The 23264-nt window shown below is 46.5% G+C and overlaps 2 protein-coding genes across 2 annotated transcripts in view; both read left to right on the top strand.

The window, feature by feature from the left end:
- The first annotated feature begins 613 nt into the window (after window positions 1–613).
- Window positions 614–4694, top strand: LOC135399854 (titin-like). Its single transcript, XM_064631593.1, has one exon. It carries the CDS (start codon window positions 686–688, stop codon window positions 4412–4414), a length of 3729 nt encoding a protein of 1242 aa, XP_064487663.1. The 5' UTR covers window positions 614–685; the 3' UTR covers window positions 4415–4694.
- Window positions 4695–6312: 1618 nt separating this feature from the next.
- LOC135401055 (NADPH oxidase 4-like) overlaps window positions 6313–23264 on the top strand; it is a 53715-nt gene continuing 36763 nt past the window's right edge. The window contains exon 1 of the mRNA XM_064633191.1: window positions 6313–6540. Coding sequence (XP_064489261.1) covers window positions 6478–6540 — 63 coding nt within the window. The 5' untranslated portion in view covers window positions 6313–6477. The remainder of the gene's footprint in view (window positions 6541–23264) is intronic.

Raw genomic sequence — 23264 nt, 5'->3', positions numbered from 1 at the left:
CGCGTGGGAACCTCCTTCACCAAGGCACATGAATTCAAAATTAGGCTGGCAGTAGATGCACCCTACCACGCACAACGCACTATAGAGCACGTACTCATTTACTGCTCTAAATATTTCAAGAGAGGAAACCGAATCTATACAAGAAAGCCTATTCAAGATTAACAGAGTCGCGCTTCTGAAGGAAATCCTCGGCGCCAAATTTCAAGGCCGCAAAATTCCTTCTCATATTCTTGGACGAGAGTAACAACAACAACTTCATTGTGAGATGAATGAGGAGTTTCATCGCCAGGGCCTTACAATGTGTGACATGAATTTCAACGTGTAACGATCGTTTTTTTTTTTTTTTTTTTTTTGTCTAGTCGAGTAGCAAGCCAGATACTTATGGCTCATTTCCCGGAAAGACATAAAAAGAAGGTGAATGGTACCGTACGGACCTAGAAACAGGTGACTGGGTTACCTAAGCACATGTCTGTATGTCCTGCTAGGATCTCACTCTGAGGAAGGAATGCGCCGGAGCGTGTTCCGTAAACTTTTGTCCAGCACTGTACCATGGGCTGAAACACAGCACGAGCTCATATCATGTTGGAACGGAAAAAGAAGCCTGCGCGTGCTCAGTAAGACACCAGCACAAAAGCGAGACATTCACTGTGACATTCGTCGTGATATTCTGTGGCCGTTGCACGACATGGCTTCCAGGAAAGTCAACAAGGCACTAGCCACGTCCAAGATGAAACCTGTGATTGCTCTTGCACCGCCCGGGGAGGACGACACCACAGTAACATCTATGTTGCTCCGGATCCCCAAGAAGAGTCGACCGAAGCAAACCGACACTTCTCGTGCACGTCCCGCTGCATGTCCGGAATGTTCGGCAGTTCCTGTTGCGAGAGAACAAGCGGAAACTGTGCACCGCATTTGCCAAGCCGTACGAAGCGTGTCGGACACTGCAATTGCCTGTTCTTCCAGGGTGACACGATATTGTAGGACCTGCGGCTCTCCCGTAACATACCCCGATTCTTCACCGTTGAAGATCCGTAATATCTACGACCGGTCGTTAAGACCAGGTCACGACCATCCGTTCCATGAGCTTTGCTCTCGTTGTGGAAGTCTTACTGTCTCCCCAAGTCAGCAGGATCCTCCCCCTCTGCGCGCTATGGACGATTCGGCAAGCGACACGTTGTCTTGGAGTCTTATGAAAATACAAGACGGTATCCAGATGTTCACTAATCTTGCTAGTGCAATGTCCAATAAGGAAAGCTGTGAAGCGATGCAACTCCCCGGTAATGTAGGTTGCCCGTTATTGCACTCCAACTCAAGGAGAGTGTCGTCAGAAGAGAGTGAAGACGTTATATATGTTGAAGCTCGCGATCGAAGGAAATCTGCTCGGATGATGAGAGCGGCCAGCATCACAGACATCAAGCACTCCGACGAGGCTCCAATGACGTATATTGCATCCTGCGTAACGCAGAGAAGCTCTTCATCAAGGAAAGCAGCTGAAGGACCCGAGGAATATCTACCTGTTCAGTCTTACGCGTTACAGCGGCCTCGAGTTGAACGAATCCGCGCCACCAGCGTGGCGACCGCAGATTTGGACAAAAGTCCATCGCAGTTGGCACACACGGCTCGTCTGGAGGCCTTCCAAGAAGTGATTGGTCAGCCCTCACTACCTGCAACGGGGTCCAGTCGAATGCACCCGCCAGGTTATGAGAGGGATTTCGTTCCGAAAGTAGTGGGAAGTCACGGCCCAGAAGTTTCCAAGAGTGACAGTGAGATAACAGTGAACATACGAATTGTCTACAAAGGGTCGCAAGAATCCCTTGCGTCAGCTGCGTCATCAGTTCGGGCGCGTTCGACCGATGAAGGAGCGAGCTCAATCAAGGAACTTAAACCTTCCATGCGACATGAAGGGGTACTGGCTGAGCAAGCTGTTAAACTGCCAAGGCATCGGGTTGAGCCAGAGGAACCGTGCGTTAAGAAGCCGTCAAGGAGGCGTGCATCGGAAGAGAAAGGCAAAAAGGAAGTATTGGAAGACGAGGAGAAGCTCTCCTCAGAGTTCAAACGGGAGACGAAAGAAGAAAAACAAAAAACGACTGGTGCTGAGCATCCTGAAGGTGCCAAGCAGAAACCGGCATCGAAGCGAAAGATGTCAAAGGGGAAGCATCGCACCGAGTTGTCAGAAGCTTCCACCATTGAAGAAACCGAAACATCGGGCGCGATCAGGGGACGAAGGAAAGACTCCACGAAGGGCGATGCCGTCAAAGCGTCGAAATCAACCAGAGATGTAAGCGAAGACGACCTTAAAGGCAAAGGAAAAGCCAGGCCTAGGCGCAAACGAAGGGCGTCGGTTTCCAGAAAGAGAAAGAGTGCTGGCGAGAGCAGCGCTATGAGCACCCTCGAATCATTGACTACGGAATCACAATCTGCAAAAATATCTAAAGACAAAGACGTGTCAAAGGAGAAAGGAGAAAGTTCCGAACAGCAACCAACCAAAGGAGGCTCGAAGGAAAAACTTGGAAAGTCCAAGAAGAAAGGCCAAGAGATAGACAAGACCGAAAATCTGCCATCTAAACCTACAGACGCATCTGCAGAAAAAAAGTCAGACGAATCAAAAGAGAAACCGAGGAAGTCCAGAAGGAAAAGTAAACAAACAGAACTGATGTTGTCACAACCAGTAGAGTCGAAGCCACCGGAGAAAAAGGCAGAGGAATCATCAGAGAAGAAGGCTGACGAAACAAAGCTGAAAGATAGCTCTTTGGCAAAACCTGTCGAAGGTACCCCTAAAGAACAGAAGACTCAAGAGACAGATAAACCTCATCCTCTCCGACGCCGAAGCGTGCAAATCGACGTCGGTGCTGATGAATGTATGACTTCAGCTATGCAAACGGACATCACCGTTGCTGGTCCTACGCTGCGCAGGGAATCCAAAGGCTCAGTCGATTCGACTTCGCCCAGAAGGAGGAGGAGGTCACTCGCACGAATGAGACGGCGCTGTAAGTCCATATCATCGGCCAGCGGGACCTCGTTGACCTCTTCAAAATCATCCGAAGACGTGTCTTCGAAGGAATCTGTATCGTCTGAAACACCGCAAAAGGAAGAAAAGAAAAAAACGCCAAAGAAAGAGGATAGAAAGAAAGCAGTGCCTCCCTCAGAAGACAAAACAAACGGGAAGAGAAAAGGGAAGCCGTTAGCGGTTGTAGCCAAAGAGGAGAGACGAAGCCCGCGACCCGAGGTTTCACCACAGGCAAAACCCGTCAAGAGAGATGTCATGCAGCATGGGAAGGGCAAGATGGCGCAGATGATTCAATCACCGCTAACGAAACCTGGACAGCCAATTTCGCCGTGGACAATGGTGCCCCCTATGTGGGACGAAAATGCACAACTGCTTGCTAACAAAAGTATGATGATGGAGAAGATTGGGCAAGCACAGCAGCAGAACATGGCACTGTCTCAATTTAAGCCTTTAGTACAGCCTGTTGCTCGTGATTTTACCACGCCTGTTCCACAGCCTGTCTCACAACAGCTGCCGCAGCCTTGGCCTCATCCAGGTACGCCAGCTTTGAAGAGCACAGCGTCAAAACGAACAGTTGACGTTTCGCTAATAATCGAGAAAGCAGTACCCTCTACCAAGCATGCGATCGATACCAAAGCTATCGAGCCTGACTCGCGGAACGAGGCTCCAGCTGCTCAGCCTGATGTTCCCACTAAGGCGGCACAAGATAACATCAAGCTGCCTTCCAAGACCATTGACTCCGAGACAGGCGTAACCATTAAGAAGCCAGTGGCTGAACCAACCAGGGAATATCAAGTGCTTGACGCTTCTGTAGAAGGCGTGGAAGCAGAAAAACAGGGGCCTTTAAGACAAGCAACCCAGGCTTCTACGACGGATCAGCCTAGAAGACAAGCAATCCAGGCTTCTACGACGGACCAGCCTAGAAGACAAGCAATCCAGGCTTCTACGACGGACCAGCCTAGAAGACAATCAATTCCAAAAGACACAGAAGCCGTCAAAGATGGAAGACCGCAAAGCACAGCCGCCTCAAAACCTTTCGATGCAACATCAGCGACAGCGGGTCATCCTTCCGATACGCACGACAAGAAGTCCATTGAGTCCATAGTCATAGAAGAAATGGAGGTACTCACGGCAGAGCTGTCCCATAAGTTACAGACACTCAAGCATGAGAGGAAGAAGACAAAAGGGAAGAAACAAGTCAGTAATAATTCTCAGGCAAGAGCTATTCCTGTAGGTGGCGTTTCCCTTGCCAAAGAGACAGCACCGTCTGGTGGTCCCGAAGACGAGTCACCTGACCATTCGCCGCAGCGAAGCCATTTGTCCGCCCTTCCTGGGCACGATCGTCCAGAGACGGAGCAAAGTCAACCGGCCACTAACCGTAACGCGTCGAGGGGCCCCCGTAAATAATGTCTCGATACATGTACTTTCAGTTTAACGGACACCGCGGAGTTGCTGAAGGTACCCCTATATGAAGGTGGCTTAATGAAGCTATTTCACCGCTACCTTTTACACACAGATTCTTCGCAGCCATTGAAGAAACACTGCTCAAGAGGCCACCTTCGGAGCCTATTACCATGAATGTTTAGCCATCTGAATAGCTTCATTCCCGGCGCCTATTATTGTTATTATTTTTGGAACAAGTTTGGAACCCTATAGCTATGACAGGGCATTAAAATTGTGTAACGCACTGTTGTCTCAGTTATTGACTAATCGGTGAGGTGCTGAAGCTGGTTATTCACAGCAGAGGTCAGCCTCATAGCGTCACTGGTGCTTCAGCAGGCGGTAAAAATCCAGCACCTGATATCTAAATCCATGCATTTGAAAATCAGATTTAAATTAGTGCAGTTTAGCCCGTTCAGGCCAGATCAGGATGAAGCATTGGTAGCACCTGCGTTTGGAGTGCGGGGAATATGCTGCCAGTCTAACGATTCGACAACCATTCCTTTCTCCTGTTGTGGATGGCATCTCTGAGCGTAGCCAAACCGGCCTGTCACGGACGCCAGCGACTTTGTGGCATGGTTTGATGGCCATGTGCCATGGTGCCGTGGTAGAAGAGGGACTTTGAATGCGGTGATTTATTTTGCTATGAAATATTGATATATGGCAGTCGTCCCAAAAGCGAGACAGCTGCGGGAATCGATCTCACCACGCATTTCTTGGACAAGTGCGCACGCCTCTGGTGGTGGTGATGGTGAAAGGGCTTGCCGTTGTCGGCCTCACGCATGTGGGCAACGTCACGACTGACGCCCTGGGGGAATGTGCGTCCTGGGCCGACTTTTAAGGGAACTGTGCCAACATATGTCTGAAAGCGTCTGAGGAGGAAAACCCAGGAAAAGCCCCAGACAGCACAGCCGGCACCGGGATTCGAACCCGGGTACCTCCCAGGTTGCGCATGCCTCTACTCTATTGTGTAATCGACGGCTTGCCAATGGGGACTCATTCAACAAAAAGGACCCGAACACACTCTCCTCACATTCTCAAATATTTGTTCTTAGGCCTGTGCTGTGTTAGTCTGTTTGCTTCAATTACTTTTCATGAAGTTTTCTTTTTTATTCCGTGTTAGCGCCGCGAAGCAACTGTGGTTATGAGCGGCGTAAAGACGTGAACAGGTGGAGAGATGACAGGACCGACGAAGGAGTGGGAGACAGGGGGAGGAGTTAGTGAGCGTCCTGGGCCAACTTCGAGGGAAGCGTGCCGACATTCGTCTGGACAGTCTGCGGGGAAACCCAGGGAAAGCCTCAGGCAGCACAGCCAGTGGTAGGATTCGAACCCACCATCTCCTAGTCTTCAACACGACCCTGCTGGCGAGCAGATGCTTTTATCTACTCGACCATATGCAACTAGTCCATCATGTTCCTTCTAGTGTGTTCTTCACATGCATTTTGCATTACTCGTTCTATCACTGCAGGTGGTTAGGTCAAGGTGAGGTATATCCTACCATCGGCTATACCATCTGAGGTTTTCCCTGGGTTTTCCAGAAGACTTTCAAGACGGATGTCGGCACAGTCGGCCCAGGTGGCATACTAACCCCCCGTGCCCCCACTCATTCCTGTTGTCCGCTCTCCATCTGCCGACATCTATATTCCGCTCATCGCCACAGTTGCTTCGCGGCGCCAACACGAAAAAAAAAAAAAAAGACCGCTCCCAAGCGTGCGTAGGGTTGATGCGGCTTTGTAGTGGGAGTATGCAACCAAGAATTCCTCGCTGGCAAGAAGGAGGTCTCCCCTCGCCAGGCCCGTCCGGAAGGCACCCGCTGGAGGAAAGCTTCTCTCTGCTCTCAGTGCTCGGTCGCGCTCCTTCTGCTGCAGTCGCATCTTCTTCCCCCGTGTGATCTTTTGTGGTGTCTCCTGATCTTCCGTGGGCCATGTGGTGTGGTGCGTAAGGAAGAACCGGATTCAAGGTTTCTTTTGAAAGGAGTTTTTTTTCTCATCTGCGCGTCGGAGTGGTTTAATGTGGTATGCAGAAGCAGAATGGGATGCTGTGGTCGGCTGAAACGACGTCTCGTTGCTGTCATCTGCTCCTATGCTATTCTGGTAAGTTATATTCGCGGGATAGCGGCGTTTCGTGAGCGTATTATATTGGGGGTTTTGGCCGTTAATTTGAAAAAATTATTGTCGGCTTGAATCTTATAACTCGATATGTTCTAACACGCAGACTTAGAAACTACACGAGCTGTAATAATGCGGCAAAACTACGCTTAATTTTGCTGCATAATTTCTACACAAGGTTAATCCTATTTAAAACAATTCATATTTCTTGACATCACACGCCGAACAGTGTACGGTGAGATTACCATGTATTGAGTTTGGCTCATTTGTATTTTGTATTTTCACTTCTTTGCTTGCTTTTTCCTTGCGTTCGGCGTTGAAACATGAAGCTAAAAGTGATGATAACAGTGTGCGAAGGTGGCCGTGCGATTTTTACTTTATTTGCGTTTATTTACTTTATACGACTGATTGCTTGATGGGCTGCTTCAGAAGTCCTAAGAAAATTTGATCATTTGATCATGTAAAGTGGAAAATAAAAGTAATATGCAAGCCAGCTGCTGCATACTTGACATTGGGAAACATGTCCAGAGCTTGAGAGAAAAGACAAATGAACAGAACGTAAATCATCTTTGTCTCTTCCTCCAAGCTCAGGTACGTGTTGGCAAGGCATTATGTAAACTTTGCTACTCCTGTGCCATAGCCTCCTCTCGCCCTTAGTAAAAGGTAAATGAAGAAACTCAGAAAGTAAAACTCATTAATGTTAGCAAATGGAACCAATGAATGCACGGTATTCACGAATTCATATATTCTATTCTCTCTTTCTGTCTTTTGCTTGGCCACATATGGCGCTGAACATATTATTGCCCTCGCCCTTAAAAACAACCCCAATCAAAACAAACAAACAACACCGGAAACTATACCACTGACACGTAGAGATGATGAGTTGCAGTAGCGCGATACGTGCATTCCCGCATGTCACACAGTGCATGAGGCATACGAGGGGGTAACAATGCTCACTTTGCTGGTAACAGTGCAGTATCGTCGCTTTGCACTTTGATGTGAAAGTGTCGTGTATCACAAAAGTCACGCGAGTTCGACCGCGTCATGGGAACGAACTGATTTGCCCACAAGGGGAACAAGAAAAGAAAAACAGCGTGTTGTGGCGGGTGTCGCGTTTCGCAGCAAGGAGTTTCTTTGCTGCGGCACCATGACTCTTGCGGAAATGTTTCCCGAATACTTCCCTTCGTTTTCCTCTGTAGCAAAGGGATGTGACGCGAGGATTTTTGCGGGGTGCACCGTTGAACTTACATAATGTAGTGGTGAATATACAGTTGACGGCTCACAAAACAGAAGGAAAAGGAAAGATCAAATAAAAAGGAAGGGACTCACCGGTGGAGGGGTCCGCGACGTCTTGGGCGTAGAAGTAACAATTTATGGTTTTGAATTTTATTTATTTAATTAATTATATCGTATTATTAAATTAACTAACAATTACGAATTAGATTTGCTGCAATAATTGAATAAATTTAACTCGGCACCGAACGCAAAAACATCACGAGGCTTGCGATACATATAATACGAACATCGCGAGGTTGATTTATAGTACGAAATAAAATAAATATAGCTTTTAAGTGTGTACCGGCACTTTAGCCAGAAACTGTACCGAAAACGTGAATGCAGGGAAAGGTAACGGAATCTTTTTTGGTTTCCGTTACCGCCTCCGGTGACGGGTCCAGAATTGTTTCTGTTTGAGTTACCGCCATCGTTGGATTCGTTTCCGTTACGATTCCGTTCCAGGTACCGGTACCACTCCTCCCCCGGGTTCGTTGTATCCCCCCTTTTTCTTTCTTCCTTCCTTTTTCTTGGGGTGGGGGGAGGGGCTTTGAGACTGTCACAAAATGTAATACCTCTACATATACATTCTCCAGGGATCACACAACAGGGGCCACCTATTCAAAAATATAGTACGTAGTAGTTTCTTTGAATACCAGCTAACACTTGAATGTGGTTTTGACAAATGTTGCACATGCTTACGACTTGCGAGTCACCATGAGCGAAAAGAACCGTGATTCCTCTGTTTACTGCCGACTATTTAAGTTGCATACTATTTAACCTGATGAAGTGCAGACTGCTGCACGGAGGTCTTGTTCAAATATTTTTTTCTAATCGTCACAACTTCCTTCGCATACTATTTTCTTATATGTTCCAGTTTGATAGTTTATTCTAGCTTTACTTCCTCAGTTAATTTTAGTTCGCCTCATTCAGTTTTATTTCGTAATTTTATGTAAATAATACGGCAAATGATAACAATAACTCGGGTTCTGCAAATTATTACCAGAAATAATATTCGTTTCCGTTTCTATTTCACGTACTCCGAGTGTGCGATATCCGTTTCTGTTTCTCTTACCGGTTATCGGCTATATTCCCGGTATTATACCGACTCCGTTTCTGTTACCATTTCTGTCACCTTTCCCTGTTCTTTTGTCTAAGCTTAAGCGTAATTGAGCAGCTCGCAACACGTGCCCGTAATCTGCCCTATAGCAACCTAGTCCAATTACACTAATCGGACTCGCAAACGCGGAAAAGATAATTTTATTCCCCCTCAGCGAAGATATCGGGTGCGATTACCTCGACCGATAATAATGCGCGGATCATTTATCGACAGTCCTCTGCAAACACTCGTCTGTGTCAAATGAAACGGGAAATCGAGGGCAGCACAGCCAGGCGCGCGACTCCGGAGGAAAATCCCCGCTCCGGAGTCGAGAGTGCTCGTGAACGTGCTGGTTTTCCCACCTCTTTGCGTCTTCCTTGTTTCGGAAGAGCATTGTGTTCCGCTTTTGCAGACGGTTGTTGGAAAACGCATGTACGCTGTAAGCGAAACATTTAGTGAATGGCCGGAGAAAAGTAGCGTTTTAAAAACAAAACAAAAGAATAGAAAAAAGAAGCCTCACGCAGCAGCTCTCAAGCAGAAAAAAATAAAAATAAGAAGGCGTAGAAGGGAGTATATAAGAAAAAAATAAGTAGAGAAAAATTCTTCTGTTCATGAGCTGACTATATTTAGAATCTGAACCGTCATATGATGGACAAAGACGATATATGTACATATTCGAAGCCTTTCCAACACGGCTATTTACGTGGTTGTCAGTTGCAGAAAGTGGCAACCATGGTTCGTATACCCTGCCCTGCACGTTATGTTCACCTGCATGATGGTCGCAAAACCAGAGTATGAAATAGAAATACTATACTCGCATTAGTCGCCTCATGTACGTTGCTCGGGAACCACAACAAAGACAAGGGAGGGTTTTACATGTCGACCAACATGAGGGCTCCCCCATCATAATCCTTCCGAATACACGCAGGCCATTCTTCCACAACTTACAGAGATCAATGGATGGACTTCACTGAAGTCCAACATAAAAACCGCGCCCACTGGTTTGCCCTACATGTAATGAACGTACCTCAGCGGCATTAAAAAATAAATAAATCCAGAAAGTTAGAACCCAACACTGCCAACTGCAATCTTTTACACGAGCCAATCCCGCGCACAGTGGATCATCAGTTCCCGCTCATTGGATTATAAGCAGGAACCACGTGGTTTATTACTCAGCCTCGCTGAACTCCCAGGGTTTCGGTAATGTCATCTATTTGCCATTCGCTTCCCAATTTCTACACCCAACACGACAGCGCCGGCTTTCTCACGTGCTTCAAATTGTGGTTCACCAGCAACAGCTATTATTAATGCGACTATCTGACAATATTATTGATGCGTACTTTGTATTGTGCCGATTACCCCACGGGTGCAGTGTAGCCACTTAGAGCACTTTTCCTCCTCCTGTACTTTCACTTTTAAACGTGAACTGGTTCGAACAGAGCCTAAGGCACGCGATGGTCGTCTAGGCTATGATAAATGATCGCAATGGCGACTTGGAAAGAGGACACAGTTGAGGGACTCGTTTAACACTCTCCTAACAACATTAGCATCCGTTCAGCAACATGAATCACACACTTAATACCCCGATGTGACGAAAGGTATACCCCCGGAAAAGCCGGACATTTTAAATTTTTTTACGTTGATGTTCTTTCCCGTGTGTGGCTAATTGGGTCTGAATGCGAGTGTTGTGTATCGTCGTAATGCGATGCTGAGGAACAAGATGGTTCCTTGTGAAGGTTGTTAGCGCTGTGCAAGCTTACGGTGAAAGAGCAGTCATGGATCTGCTTGTCACGTTTAATGTGCGGAGAAGGGTTGCTGTCGTGTTCAGTCGTTGGGTAAATATAATTCTTGACGGACGTCTATTTTTACGCCGAGATCGTGAGGTTACACGGGTTCGAATCCCGCGTGGTGTCCAGTAGACTTTCCAGACGAATGTCGACACAGTTCCCCCTGAAGTTGGCCCAGGAGGCAAACTGACTAACCCCCATGTCCCCCACTTCCTCCTGCTGTACTCTCTCCACCTGTCCACGTCTGTACGCCGCACATAGCCACAGTTGCTTCGCGGCGCTAACACACACACAAGAAAAAAAAACGGACGTCTCGAAAAACCCAGAAGAAGGACCGTTTCTGTTGGAGATATGCAACGCAAGTAGGTCAGCTCTCTGCGCAGCTCCCCAGTCTCCCCTCTCCCCTATTGCCCGTGGAGCGTGCTGATTGGTCCCTCTCCCAAACAAGGGGATAAGACTTCAAGGTGTGGCGCACGTGTTTTCTTCTGTGGATCCAGGGCGGTCTACGAATACCCCCTTATCGCTTTCCTGTGAGTGGACTGACATTCTGTCGCGTGGTTTATCCAAACTATACCCTGTCCCCTGTGCAGAGGGCTCACGACTTGAGGCTTTTAGACTGTATCAGAAATTACTTAAAAGTCTACAATTCCATTTAATATTATTTAACATAAAGGAGAGGGTAAGGACACTCGCTAGACAAGTCGGGGACGCGAAGACAAATAAAGGCAAGAGATCTGTGTACACACGACGTTCAACCATGGTTTCTTATCTGCATTTTTAAATTTTGAATTGAGTTTAATAGTTCAGCTTCAAATATAGCCAAATCTATAGTTAAAAGCGAAAAGTTACTCCACACTCGCATATCAGGTGATTTCTCGTAGGAGTCTGTGACGTCAGTCGACGATTCGAAAAAAATACGATTAACAATATCCGAGTGATTAATCAGGTGGATGATGGTTGGTGCTGGCGACGGTTTTTTAAAACTGTCAACGTCGCGAAGGTCGTGGGGAACAGTGTAGCGGAAAAGTTAAACAGAGATCTGAAGAAGAAAATATGCGCATTTTTAATGAAAAAACATCTAAAAAATAATATCCCTAGGCGTGCACTACGAGGAAAATATGCAAACGCTGTACCAACATAGCTGTGGTTGTTCCTCCCACCCATTCGCCCATCGTCATTTTCTCCATTTTTGTTCTTTTGTCGTCCCCTCGTTCTTTCTTTTTTTTCTTTTTGGCGCAAAGCATCTTAGTCATGAAATACCCACTTTTTTGCCTTCTCTGTTCGTTACTTTCATGATTTATTCATAATTATCCAGGAAGCTGGAGGAAGAGACCTACTTCGCTGAAGCGAGTATGAAAAACCGAGTAGGATTCGCAAAACAGAAATAATAATTTAGACACTTCAAAATAATTCATTCGGCTTTATGACCCTCAGTGTTTTCCGCAGCTGTCCGCCCTCTCTCAAATGGGTACTGTACTTTAAAAATGAAGTTCGACATCGTGCAAAGACAGAGTTCCCGTAAAACATTCGGAGGCTACAGATGACAGAGTATCTAACGTGGCAATGGGTTACTTTTATGTGGCTACGAAATGATTGTAGAAGTCGGAAGTAGAAGTCGGCCCAGGACGCATACTAATCCCCTTGTTCCCCACTCCTTCCTGCTGTCCTCTCTCCATCTGTTCATGTCTGTACGCCGCTCCTAGCCACAGTTGCTTCGCGGCGCTAACGCGGAATTAAAAAATAAAATAAAGGGACTATTCAACAACCACCTTCACAGTTTCTGACTCTGAACTGTACGCAGTTTATTTTCACTTGTGTTGATGCAAGGGAGCTTTGAACCACCTTAGCCTTTCGCCGATACACACAAGAATTAACAAATTTTGCAAATAAAAAGCGGTTCTAAAGTACGGATTCGCAATTTACTTCCATGAGCTTCCCTTCCTTTATTTGTTCCCTCGCGTTCTAGAGCCGCACGCTACTGTGCCTACGCCGGATCACCACATAGCCGCTGAGCACGTTTCTGACCCATTCTTCTCGTTGTGTCATCGGATCGCACTCGGGATGCATTCGGATAACTGATCGGCCGACCTCCAATCAACGAGTGACTTCAATCCGTCACCTCCTGATACCTTCCGCTGAAGCGTGCCGTGTCGCCAATAACTCTGAGAGCAGACCTTGCTCTTTTTCCTGTCCCACGAGACTCCTACCAGCACGAGCACACTACATATTTTGCACCTACACGTGCCTGCCCACAACAAAAACAAAAAAAGGAAACCCCCGTGACGTTCTTAGAAAGCGGAAGCGTCGGCCGCTTGCGCAGTTACCGCACCTCAGCCGTCGATTCGACATGGCCTTTTGCTCCACTCTCGAACGCTCACAAAATGTCGACCTGTCAAGCGCAACCCTCCATTGCAAACGTAAGCCTCAGCCAACCAGACATGTTCCACCGGCTTCCTACTCCTGTGACACGAGGGGAGAAATTGCACGACCGAAAGGGAGGGTCACTAGGCGCCAATTTCCGGGTCACAAATCCTTTTCTCTTTTCGCTGTAGGTCACTCACAACGTAGCCGCTCTACCCCTCGATGCTCCCTTGGCCCATTCCCACAGAAGGAGACTGACGCACCTGCTGGAAAGGGTTGCGTACCACGGGGAAGTTTCCAAAACGGAAACCGCTCCGTTCGAAGTCCCCTCTGCGAGAATTAATTGAGTTGTGCCCGCGTTGGGCCTAGATATATACCGCATTATATGTATATCCGCATATCCTTATTCCTGCTCGATGAAAATGAGACCCGGTGAATGCGTAATGAAGCGTTTTTCTCCGAACCGCGATAACGTCATATCGCACGTTACTTTAATTGGGAAATTAGGTGTTACCTTCTATAAATGGATGCGAGAAGCGTTGCGTTCTCGTAATGCTGCCCGTAACTGTGCTCGTAATAGAAATACTCGCGCCTGTGTTATCCCAATTTCGTTTAAGTGAATGAGAAATGTACACAGATGGCCACGCCTATAAGAGATATATTTGTACTCTGTACACGCAATTGACTTTCTTGTCTCGTACGTCATTCGCTTCTGCCTATTTATATCTGCCAGAGTGACTCGTCGTTCGAAAAGGGTTGTCGGTTCATTTCGTGTGTGTATGTGTAACACTAATCCAGTTTTTAACGATGTCACTCGTACATCACACAACGTCCCCCTCTGCCGCCAGGGCGGGTACTCGAGGTGCACTAAACGCGGCGTTCGCTTTCTTTGTTCGCCTTGCAGTGCAGCAAAGCATTATCTGGTTGTTGCATGCATATGTATGTTGGTACACGCCGCCCGTATGAAACAGGATGGAAGCAACGTTTGGAAACGGGGTGTGCATGTAGGTGAAGCAACTGGACGACCAAGACAAAGGACGCAACTAATGCAGTTGTGTCCTTTGTCCCTGTCGACGAGCTGCATCACCTACATGAGGATGGAAAACCCGGCTCGTTTTTTTTTTAAAATTCCGTGAGTGCTGCGAAGCAACTGTGGCTATGAGCAGCGTGGTCAGATGGGGAGAGGACTGCAGGACGGAGTGGGGGACAACGGGGTCAGTATGCGCCATGGGCAGACTTCAGGGGAAACTATGCAGACAGCAATTTAGAATATCTGCCGGAAAACCCAGGAAAAGCCTCAGATAGTACAGCCGGTGGTAGGATTCCACACCACCACATCCTACAGCGCTACCTTGGAGCTTCATCCACTCGCCCATGCCGCTGGTCAGATAAGACATGCAGGATGGAAGTTGCGCTATCTCGGAATGTCCAGATTATCAATCCTTCGAAAACTGCAGCGCAAAGGTCTTATGACACGTCGCCACAAGTTTTGTCACGTAAATGTGAAATACATTTATTTGCGTCTGTGTGAAAGTTCGTTCCAAGTTTTAAAGCACAGCGGGTAATAGACGCGAAGAAAATCGGCGTCGCGAAATACCGACTGCTCCAGTGAGGCAGCGCGAGAGAGATCACGTGCTTGCGAGAACCAATGGGAATGACCGTAGCTTTCGCTCCCCTGACGCCAGAGCTTCACGCGTACGAATGTTCGAGGGTCTGTATCTCGCAGAGTACAACGAGCAGAAAAAAAATCACTTGTAATTCTTTTTTTCAATGCTCTCGCGTGCAGTATAACGCGTGCATGATGTAATGAGCCGCACAAAGCAAAGTGTCACATAACGTCACTGAGACAAAGTCAAAGTTCCCCAATCCAGTGACTTTAGTGTCACAACCTCTTTAGCGCCCCCGTGCAGCTACAGCGCAAGAGTTATTTCGGTTATTTTCATGGACGACGATAACCTAATGCACTAAGTAGTATGGGGAACCCCCAGCTTACTCTTTTCTTTCTTTCTTTCCTTTTTTCCTTCTTCTCGTTTTTTGTTTTTCTCCATCCTTTTTTCTTTGTAATAGCAAGCCGGCTCTTTGCCTGGCTGACATTTCCTTTCTTTTTTTAATAAACATATCCACCCCCAGCTTGCAATTTGTATGACAAGGAAAAGACGGCAAGCGTCCATGGATTATACGTAAGCAACATATTGGCCCTAATTGACCCAATACTGGCTGGACAGTGTCGGTACAATATTGGCCAATACTGCCAGCAAATCTTTGGGCAAGACGCTTTGCTGCTTTGGTAAATTCGATCCTGACAACCACAAGAAAAATGCTACATCTTTTTGCATTGTGCCAAACGCGTTTAAAAGCGACGTAGCTTTACAGAACTACCTCTGGCAGTACATTTTTTAAAATATATATCAAAACACAAAAATATTTTTTCAAATGCTATTAATTTTTTATTGAAAGCCTCTTAATGTCTAGAAAAATCGTTAAATTTTTGCATGCTACAGCTACACAATTTTAGCGTAAACCACAAACACAGTCTGGCTACCACGTGGTGCCAAGGACGGACGTACACTGTTCCACGTGCCCATTGCTTCGACACTCGTAGGTTTCCTGCGAATCACCGGTGTGTGAGACGCGGGTCGATATTTTCCGGGTGTTCTTGAAAGAAAGTAAAAAGTTCTTCTTTCGCTTTTTCTTCTTTTTTCGCTTTCCCACATTGGGCGAGACGGGCGCACACACTCCACAGAAGTCTCGTTGATCATTTTTTATGCAATCGAAGAAGTATGTTTATCGTGAGCACAACTCTCACCTAAACAACCGAAGCACGCGTTCCTGCAACCGATCAGCACGAATACAACCCAGCATCATCATCATGAGAGATCGAATCAGACCGAGAGCCATAACTGGGAGAAATGCCAGTCGCCCTCTTAGGGCACGTTATGTAATGTGCGCTGGCGTGTAGAGCAGCTGGCCAGCAACCTTCATCCTTCTGATAACAGTAGTCAAGCCTTGGGAGCAAGTGAGAGTAGTGGCCTAATTATGGCTCTGTTTGGCCCCTCGGCAAGGACGTCTCGCAAATAAGAGGGCGGTATTGTGCACTTCTCATGCCGTTCCGCAGCGAACCACTACGTAATCAGTTTACGGTCATTTTGTGTGAAGAGCAATAGTGAGGTTTAGTGCATCGTACGCATATGCACTAAACCTCAACTCGTTCCGTCTCAAAGTGTATAGATTTGTGGAGTTTCCCTTCCTTCTCTGAATAACGCGTCCTGGAGTAGTCAGTCCGGAGTGGCTCGGCGGGACTAACATCTCCATTTGTTTTCTTTTACAAATCAGTCAATCACTAGTTTCGCGTTTGCGTCGCACCGTAAAGAGAACCACCAATTCGGTATCTTATTGGGACACTTATTCGCGCAGGTTTGTGATACGATGCGTACGATGCAGTAAAACTCACTAATATCTCCCATTATACCAGTTCGTTGTACCATTACTCCCCACAAAAGCTCGAAAGATGACCGAAGTACGGACACATTCACGCTCAAACACTGACATCCTTAATGATTATCTTACTTTTATTGTTGCGATACTATGTCATCATTATTTGGTCACACTTATTCTGAAACTTTCTCAAAAATGGTACATTCAACGTACGTGCTGTGCATTGGTCTTGGTTTGGGTTTCGGTTTCGTATTGTGTCCTGTACTGTATACGGTGTCGCATACTTATTTGGTTCAAATAAATTGAAATCATTTCAATTTTCGTTTCAATCGTTGGCGGACCAAATGTTGAGTTCGCGACATCAAATTCTCAGGACTGTAAGCTAAAATTCACACATGTACTATATTGTTAACTCTTGTTCCTCAGTGTTGGGGCTCATCAAAAGAATCACTCGTGGGTTTAGTGATCCTCACTGTTTTATTGGAGTGTTTCGATCTCTTGTTATCCCGAAACTGGAATACTGTTCCGTGGTTTGGAATAATATTGGTGTGACGCTCGCTTCAAAAATTGAGGATGTTCAACATAGATTTGTACGAATTTATTACGACAAGTAGTTAGGTAGTCGTTTTTATTATGAACATGAAAGAATTATCAAATGCTGCCAAATGGAATTATTGGATGCTACACGTAGAAAACGTGATCTAATATTTCTTTATAAGTGTGGGCATAGTATTATCGATGCTGAATGTTTAACGCGAGCTATTTGCATTAATGTACCACCAAGACGGTTGACATGAACGTGTGTTTGAAGTGAGTGTTTCACCTAAACACTCGAACCCAATTCTACGGATTCAGCACTTGTTTAACCAGGCTTGCTCCGGAGAAGACATCGAAATTTACACCAGCAGCTTCTCAGGTTTTAAAACACAGTTATCTCGTTTGAAATTAATTTAGTACGTGGTCGTTGGTCCTTCTCTTTCCTTTTTGTCAGTTTTAGTGTTTGAACCATTGTGTAGGCTTTCAGCTGTTTATGGGCAAATGAATAAATAAATAAATATTTGGATGTATACGTCATGTTTACGCCACCGCGTTATTTTCTTTTGATTTTTTTTTATGAAGAAAGGCACGGACTTACGTCACGCTTCGTCCCATACATTTATGCTTAACGTTTGTAGACACGGCTTCAAAATTGTAAGCGGCTGAGACATTCAAATCGACTACGATGCCAATGTCACGTCCTCCACCGATGCATTACCAAGCAAGCGAAACTTATGTGATGCCTTGAAGAAAGAAAAAAAAATAAATGAATAAAATAAAAAGACACTTGATATGAACACTGCTGTTTATACTTTTTCGTTCGGGATTTGGACAGTTTTCGTACATACGACTTGCGGGAAGAATCTGCATCAATTTTAGCACTCATGGGAAGCAGGTTTCAAGAAACACAGTAGTCGCAACAGTGTGGATAAGAGTGTGCAACTGGTCAAAGACGCCACCCGTAATGACAGCCGTAGCCGTGGCGCTAATATCCTCGACATCATTTCCAAACTGTGGGTCGCGACCAGTGATTTATCCAGACCCCCCCCCCCCCCTCCAACACCCTCCCAAATCTTTGGCGACACCTCGCATGTCTGTGATTCTCGGTAAACTACTGGTCGGGACACCCAGTGGGTCGTGACAGATTTAGTGTGTGTGGGGGGGGGGGGGGGGTCGCTTGTGTGCTCAGAAACTATAAAGAAGACCATGTTTTCTCCATTATTCTGCGTCCCAAAAAAGCTCGTGGTAACGGACAACAAGGTCTACAAAGCAAGCTCACTTTAGGAACAGTCACCCCTGCTGCCACGCGTTTATTTGTCTCTCTGCGATGGTTTCTAGCCAGTCTTACTGCTAACGAAAGCAACTGTCAAATTAAATTTCAGCGTCATTACTTACTATTCATGCGCTGAAGTCGAAAAGGTTGTGGCATCGCGAAATCAGATGGGGTGGTGACGCGAAATCTTGTAGTTCTGATGGGTCCGCAGAGTAGCAAAGCTTGGGAACCACTGCCCCCGCGTATTCACCCTTTCACTGTTTACAAACAGAAGGCACAACCGTACCGGAAGTCGTCTAGGGTTCCCAGCCTCAGCGGCTGCATGTGGCGCCACTCCCTGCCGCTCATTTGAATTAAACTCTTTCACTATTTGTAAACAGTGAAAGGGTTCAACTGAAATGAGTGACACGGCGCGGCGCCATATGTATCCGCTGACGCTGGGAACCACGGTGCTGGGAACCCCATAGACAACTTGCGGTTGCGCCCTCTGTTTGTCAGGAGTGAAGGGGTGTTATAAGTCCCATTTGTAGGCCTCACAACGAGGCCTCCTGGCTTGTGATAGAACGTAGCGAGTTTATGACTCCGAGCCTCGAACTCCAGCAGTGAATGTTGCCATTAAGAAGAGGACGGCTATGGTTTTCTAGTGACCATGAAGACTTAGTCTGTCTACCATAAGGAACCCTCTGTGAAAGAACCTGAGACGTGAACAGTGAAACTGCATTTATCCCACCTGTGGTTGAACTGTCATTAAGCATGTTCTACCAACCCGTAGGAATTTCTATTGTGACGAACTCAGAATTGGTTCTTCCATATCCTTTCCATTCCTGGCTTGGTTGTCCTCTAAAGAGAGATGTCGCCTTAAGGTATATGGATGTCGTGTCATATAGTAGAAGAAAAAAAAAAGGCAACATTACACTGACAAAATACACTAAAAATAAGAAATTAGTAACTGAGATAACAATTAAAGCGCTACAAAAACAAACTGAGCGCGCGAGACGAGACAACAAGTCACTCTTCTCGCCCTGTCTGTGGTTTCGTGATGCTTTGTTATCTCCATTATGAACTGTCACCAACTAGCCCAGTTTTCTAATGTAGCGCAAGAAATTTCAAACCGAATAATGATAATGCGTGACTCTCAAAGGATTGTGTAATGACATTGCTGCAGCATGCGTATCTTGGTCACAGATAAATTGTTACTGAAGGAGAACACACTGTACGATTCACTGCACACAATGATCGCTTGCCACCAATGACAAGAACTGTGTCTACTGTTCCTGTCCGTGTGCCCGCAATGCGTGACAGGATAAGAACTAAACGAAGGAGAACGCTTGTTTCGTCAGCACAGCACTGGCCAGACATGACTGATGCCACCTTCAGGGTAGCCATATTTTCGCTACAGTCCACAGCCGACAGCTACTGTCCGACAGCCGCGGCGTCGGAATTTGAAGCTCGGCGACTTGGTTATACTTTCTGGCTACTTTGTGCATACGTCTTAGCCCTGTATTTGATACTTCTGTGTGAGAATCGATATCGACTTCATACAACGTTCTCAGTCAAGCGGAATAGATTGCGAGGAGGTGATATCTATGAAGCAAAGCTGCTCTGTCTTCCTCAAGACAGCTGTGTGCGAGCTTCAGAATCGCCTTCCGAACGGGACCTCATTGGTCAGTTCCGCGAAAATCATGACATTAGAAGGACGTAAATATGTAATCAACCTGCCACTGGAACGTTTTCAGTGTTCGAGTGATGAAGTCGAAAATGAAGTGCGATATGTACATGAAATTCCCAATCTAGAGGTCGTCGTCGCAATACATGGGAATAATAATGGTAATGGTAGTGTGTGTTCCACGTAATACACAAGTAAGTAAAGATCAAGTTCGGTATGTGTTCCTCCAGGAAGACGTCGTCTTCTTCGATTCCCCCTTGCCTAGTATGAGATGAATTCGAACTTCCACACACAGAAACATGATGTCGCACTGGTAACCTTTCATGGTCCGTTTTCCTAGACATGTCGCCTGGGAAGCAAAGCACGTCTATACAGGGTGTTTGCTCTAACGTGTCCAGAAATTATATTTAAAGCGAGCGATAGAAGAAAAGCAAGTGGTACTTTTCTGCTACTTAAATAAGAAACAGGTACTGCTTCACTAGTAGCACCTGTTTCTTAGTCAAGTAGCTGAAAAGTAGCGCTCGTTTCTCTTTTATCGCTCGCTTTAAATAAAATTTCTGGACACGTTAGAGCAAACACCCTCTATATCCACGCACCTGGTCGCGTGTTTCTGAAACTGTGTGCTTGACCTCTGGCTTTTAACTGTTCATTCGTCTCTATATGCATCGCATACGTTGTAGCGTTAATGGCAACTCCCCTTACCAGGTAAAATTGGCTTCGTTTACCTCTTTCTATGGTATACTTAATATCTGTACAACGACTGGCTATAAATATGGCGATACACAAGATAAATTGGCTACTTTATCCTCAGTGGCCGTTGGCGACTTTTCTCAATTTGGACCTGGCAGCCCTGGCTACCCCTGATGTTGACTTGAGGCTCATCATCGAAAGTTCGAATTACCGCCCTACATTATGTCGAAATTATATTAACCCTGGTAGAGGCATCCAATAACAACCTAAAAAGAGCTAGTACGATCTGTGCCGAGGTACTCGTCATGTCATGCCCTCATCCAAGGGCAATCAAAAGCCTGTTGCGGTACGTCACAATCATTTTGACGACCATTCGCTTAGTAATGCTTATCTGGAGGGTGATAGCGCGACGTCTCTTTGTGATGTATGCTCAAGACAGAGCAGGAATCGAGAGACACCCCGGCCGTAAGCAGGGAAGTGGCATCCAGATCCGCAGAAGACATCCGGAAGTCCGTCGAAGTGATTTATAACAACCAACGGGTACTGGTTGCCAGGGGAACTCCTGGAACGAGACCCGATTACGTCACATGCTCGACTATCTAACAAGGCTCCTGGTAGACGATGGGTCGAGGCATCCGGGTGGCATACCGGAGAGCTGCTAGTATACTGCAGAGACTCTCGCCCACGTATGGCTGCATCGCTATGCGACATGCGGTAGATGTCTTGATGCCACTTTTTTTGACTCGCCAATGGAGACTCATGGAAGGACATAACAAGAGCTCATCCTCGCTTAGGTGCTAGACTTTGCGTTCCTCGGCGTTTCCTTGTGGCCCCTTTTGGGTCTCGATCCTCCAACCAACTGGACGTGCGCTAAACAGAGCCGTCATTCCTGTGAGCTATCCACACGCTCACAATAAGTACCCAGGAGGGCTGTACCACGATTCTTCCAACCATTCCATCATTTATTGTTGTTGTTGCCTTCCAACCAAGTTCACGAGCTCCTGCGTGGACATCCCTTAATGGACAGAGCTGACGTGACAGCGTTCCTGCCACCCGATAAAACGTTTCCCTCCATTAGTCGAACGAGAAGTTTTTCAACCAACGCAGCCTAGCGAGTTCTCGGTGGTTAGTCTGGCCGGTGAATTACGCACCGTCGAGGTGCACGTCCAACGTATGTTTAGTGCAAATCCAAATCGCGTAATGACCCAAATAATTGGTGATACAGCATTGATTATTCGCATCCCGCTGAACAGCCTTACCGCCTCAGACAGCAACACAGTCGTCTCGCTTCTACAGGATAAAAGTAGGCACAGACGTTAGCGCGCCCTTTCACCCATCATTTGAGCGTCATGGTAGCCATCGTGCGGATCTTCATCGGATGTTAGTGCAAACGCACGGCTCGACGGGGCCACACCTATCGGCGTGAACACACTTTACTCCGCGTAGCATAAGGAAAAATCGACATGACGAACCATCCCTATACATGGTGCACGGCAGTAGATTAAGACACACGACAGCGGATGACGTCATTGCGGCGACGCAACGCTTAATGCGGTGCGGTATAGGCGTGGTTCACGAAAGTGTCTGGTTTGTGCACTGCCCGTCGTGAACGAACTGTGACTCATTGCACTTGTTTCTTCGAAGTACGCATACGGCAGTGCAGGATGGCTTGGGATGGGCTGCATTTGGCCTGGCCTTGAAAAACGATGCGGCTCTGGGCAAGAATTCGCAGAAATGGGAGGGCTTCCTCGTAGCATTACTCGCACTGATCTGCAGTGGCGCCGACCACATTCGACGTCCTCCCCAACAACACCGAATATCCACTGGATGTACGATTAATGCCCTAACGGCCGCGGTCAGACTCGTCTGTCTGATGGATATCCCCCTGATACCAACGTGGATGAAGAAAATAAAGCACGGAAATGATATCCTCAGGATAGGACATACGATGTGGTGTGTACGCTCACAAGTCCAAGTGGAGATAGGAGTCATCTGGGATGTCCGACAGACATCCAATGTTCTACGCTGCTTGCCCTTGACATCCTTGTTCTTTTGTCAGATTCAAGCGTTTGACGTGACATATTTAGTGGAACTAGCATTTTTTGCACCGTTAATGTGGATAGACAGTTAAGAATTAAGGGACAACATGCCGTGTATGAAACCGGAATCAGGAATTTCATCATTTTCGAAACATAACTCACAAGAAAAAGTGATGGTAGCTGTGAGCGTATAATTTCCCTCTCTCCTACAGTTATTGTACCCTATAAACGCGCTTTTCCTTTTTCGTAAACATCAAAGAACCAGCATAGTGGTGTTACTTGGAATATTCGAACTTGGCAAGTGTGCAGAGTACGTCAGCGAACAGACACAAAACGAACAATGAACGATGAGAGCCGAGAAATTGAGGGGCTCTCCCGCTGGAAAAGTCCGCGAGGTTCTGGGCGCAGCATTTACTGTGTTAACCATTAATTTAACTTGGTCCACCAATTTCGTTTGATTAATTAAATTATTCACATTAGTAATATATCATGTGTGCTTTAAAATTAAGAATATATTATGCCTGCTTTAGTAGGAGCATTAGCTGGAAGA

Source organism: Ornithodoros turicata, chromosome 7 (assembly GCF_037126465.1).
Source record: "Ornithodoros turicata isolate Travis chromosome 7, ASM3712646v1, whole genome shotgun sequence".
Taxonomy (NCBI): Eukaryota; Metazoa; Arthropoda; class Arachnida; order Ixodida; family Argasidae; genus Ornithodoros; species Ornithodoros turicata.
Note: the sequence above shows the minus strand (reverse complement) of the source record. Positions and strands in the feature narration are given on the sequence as shown.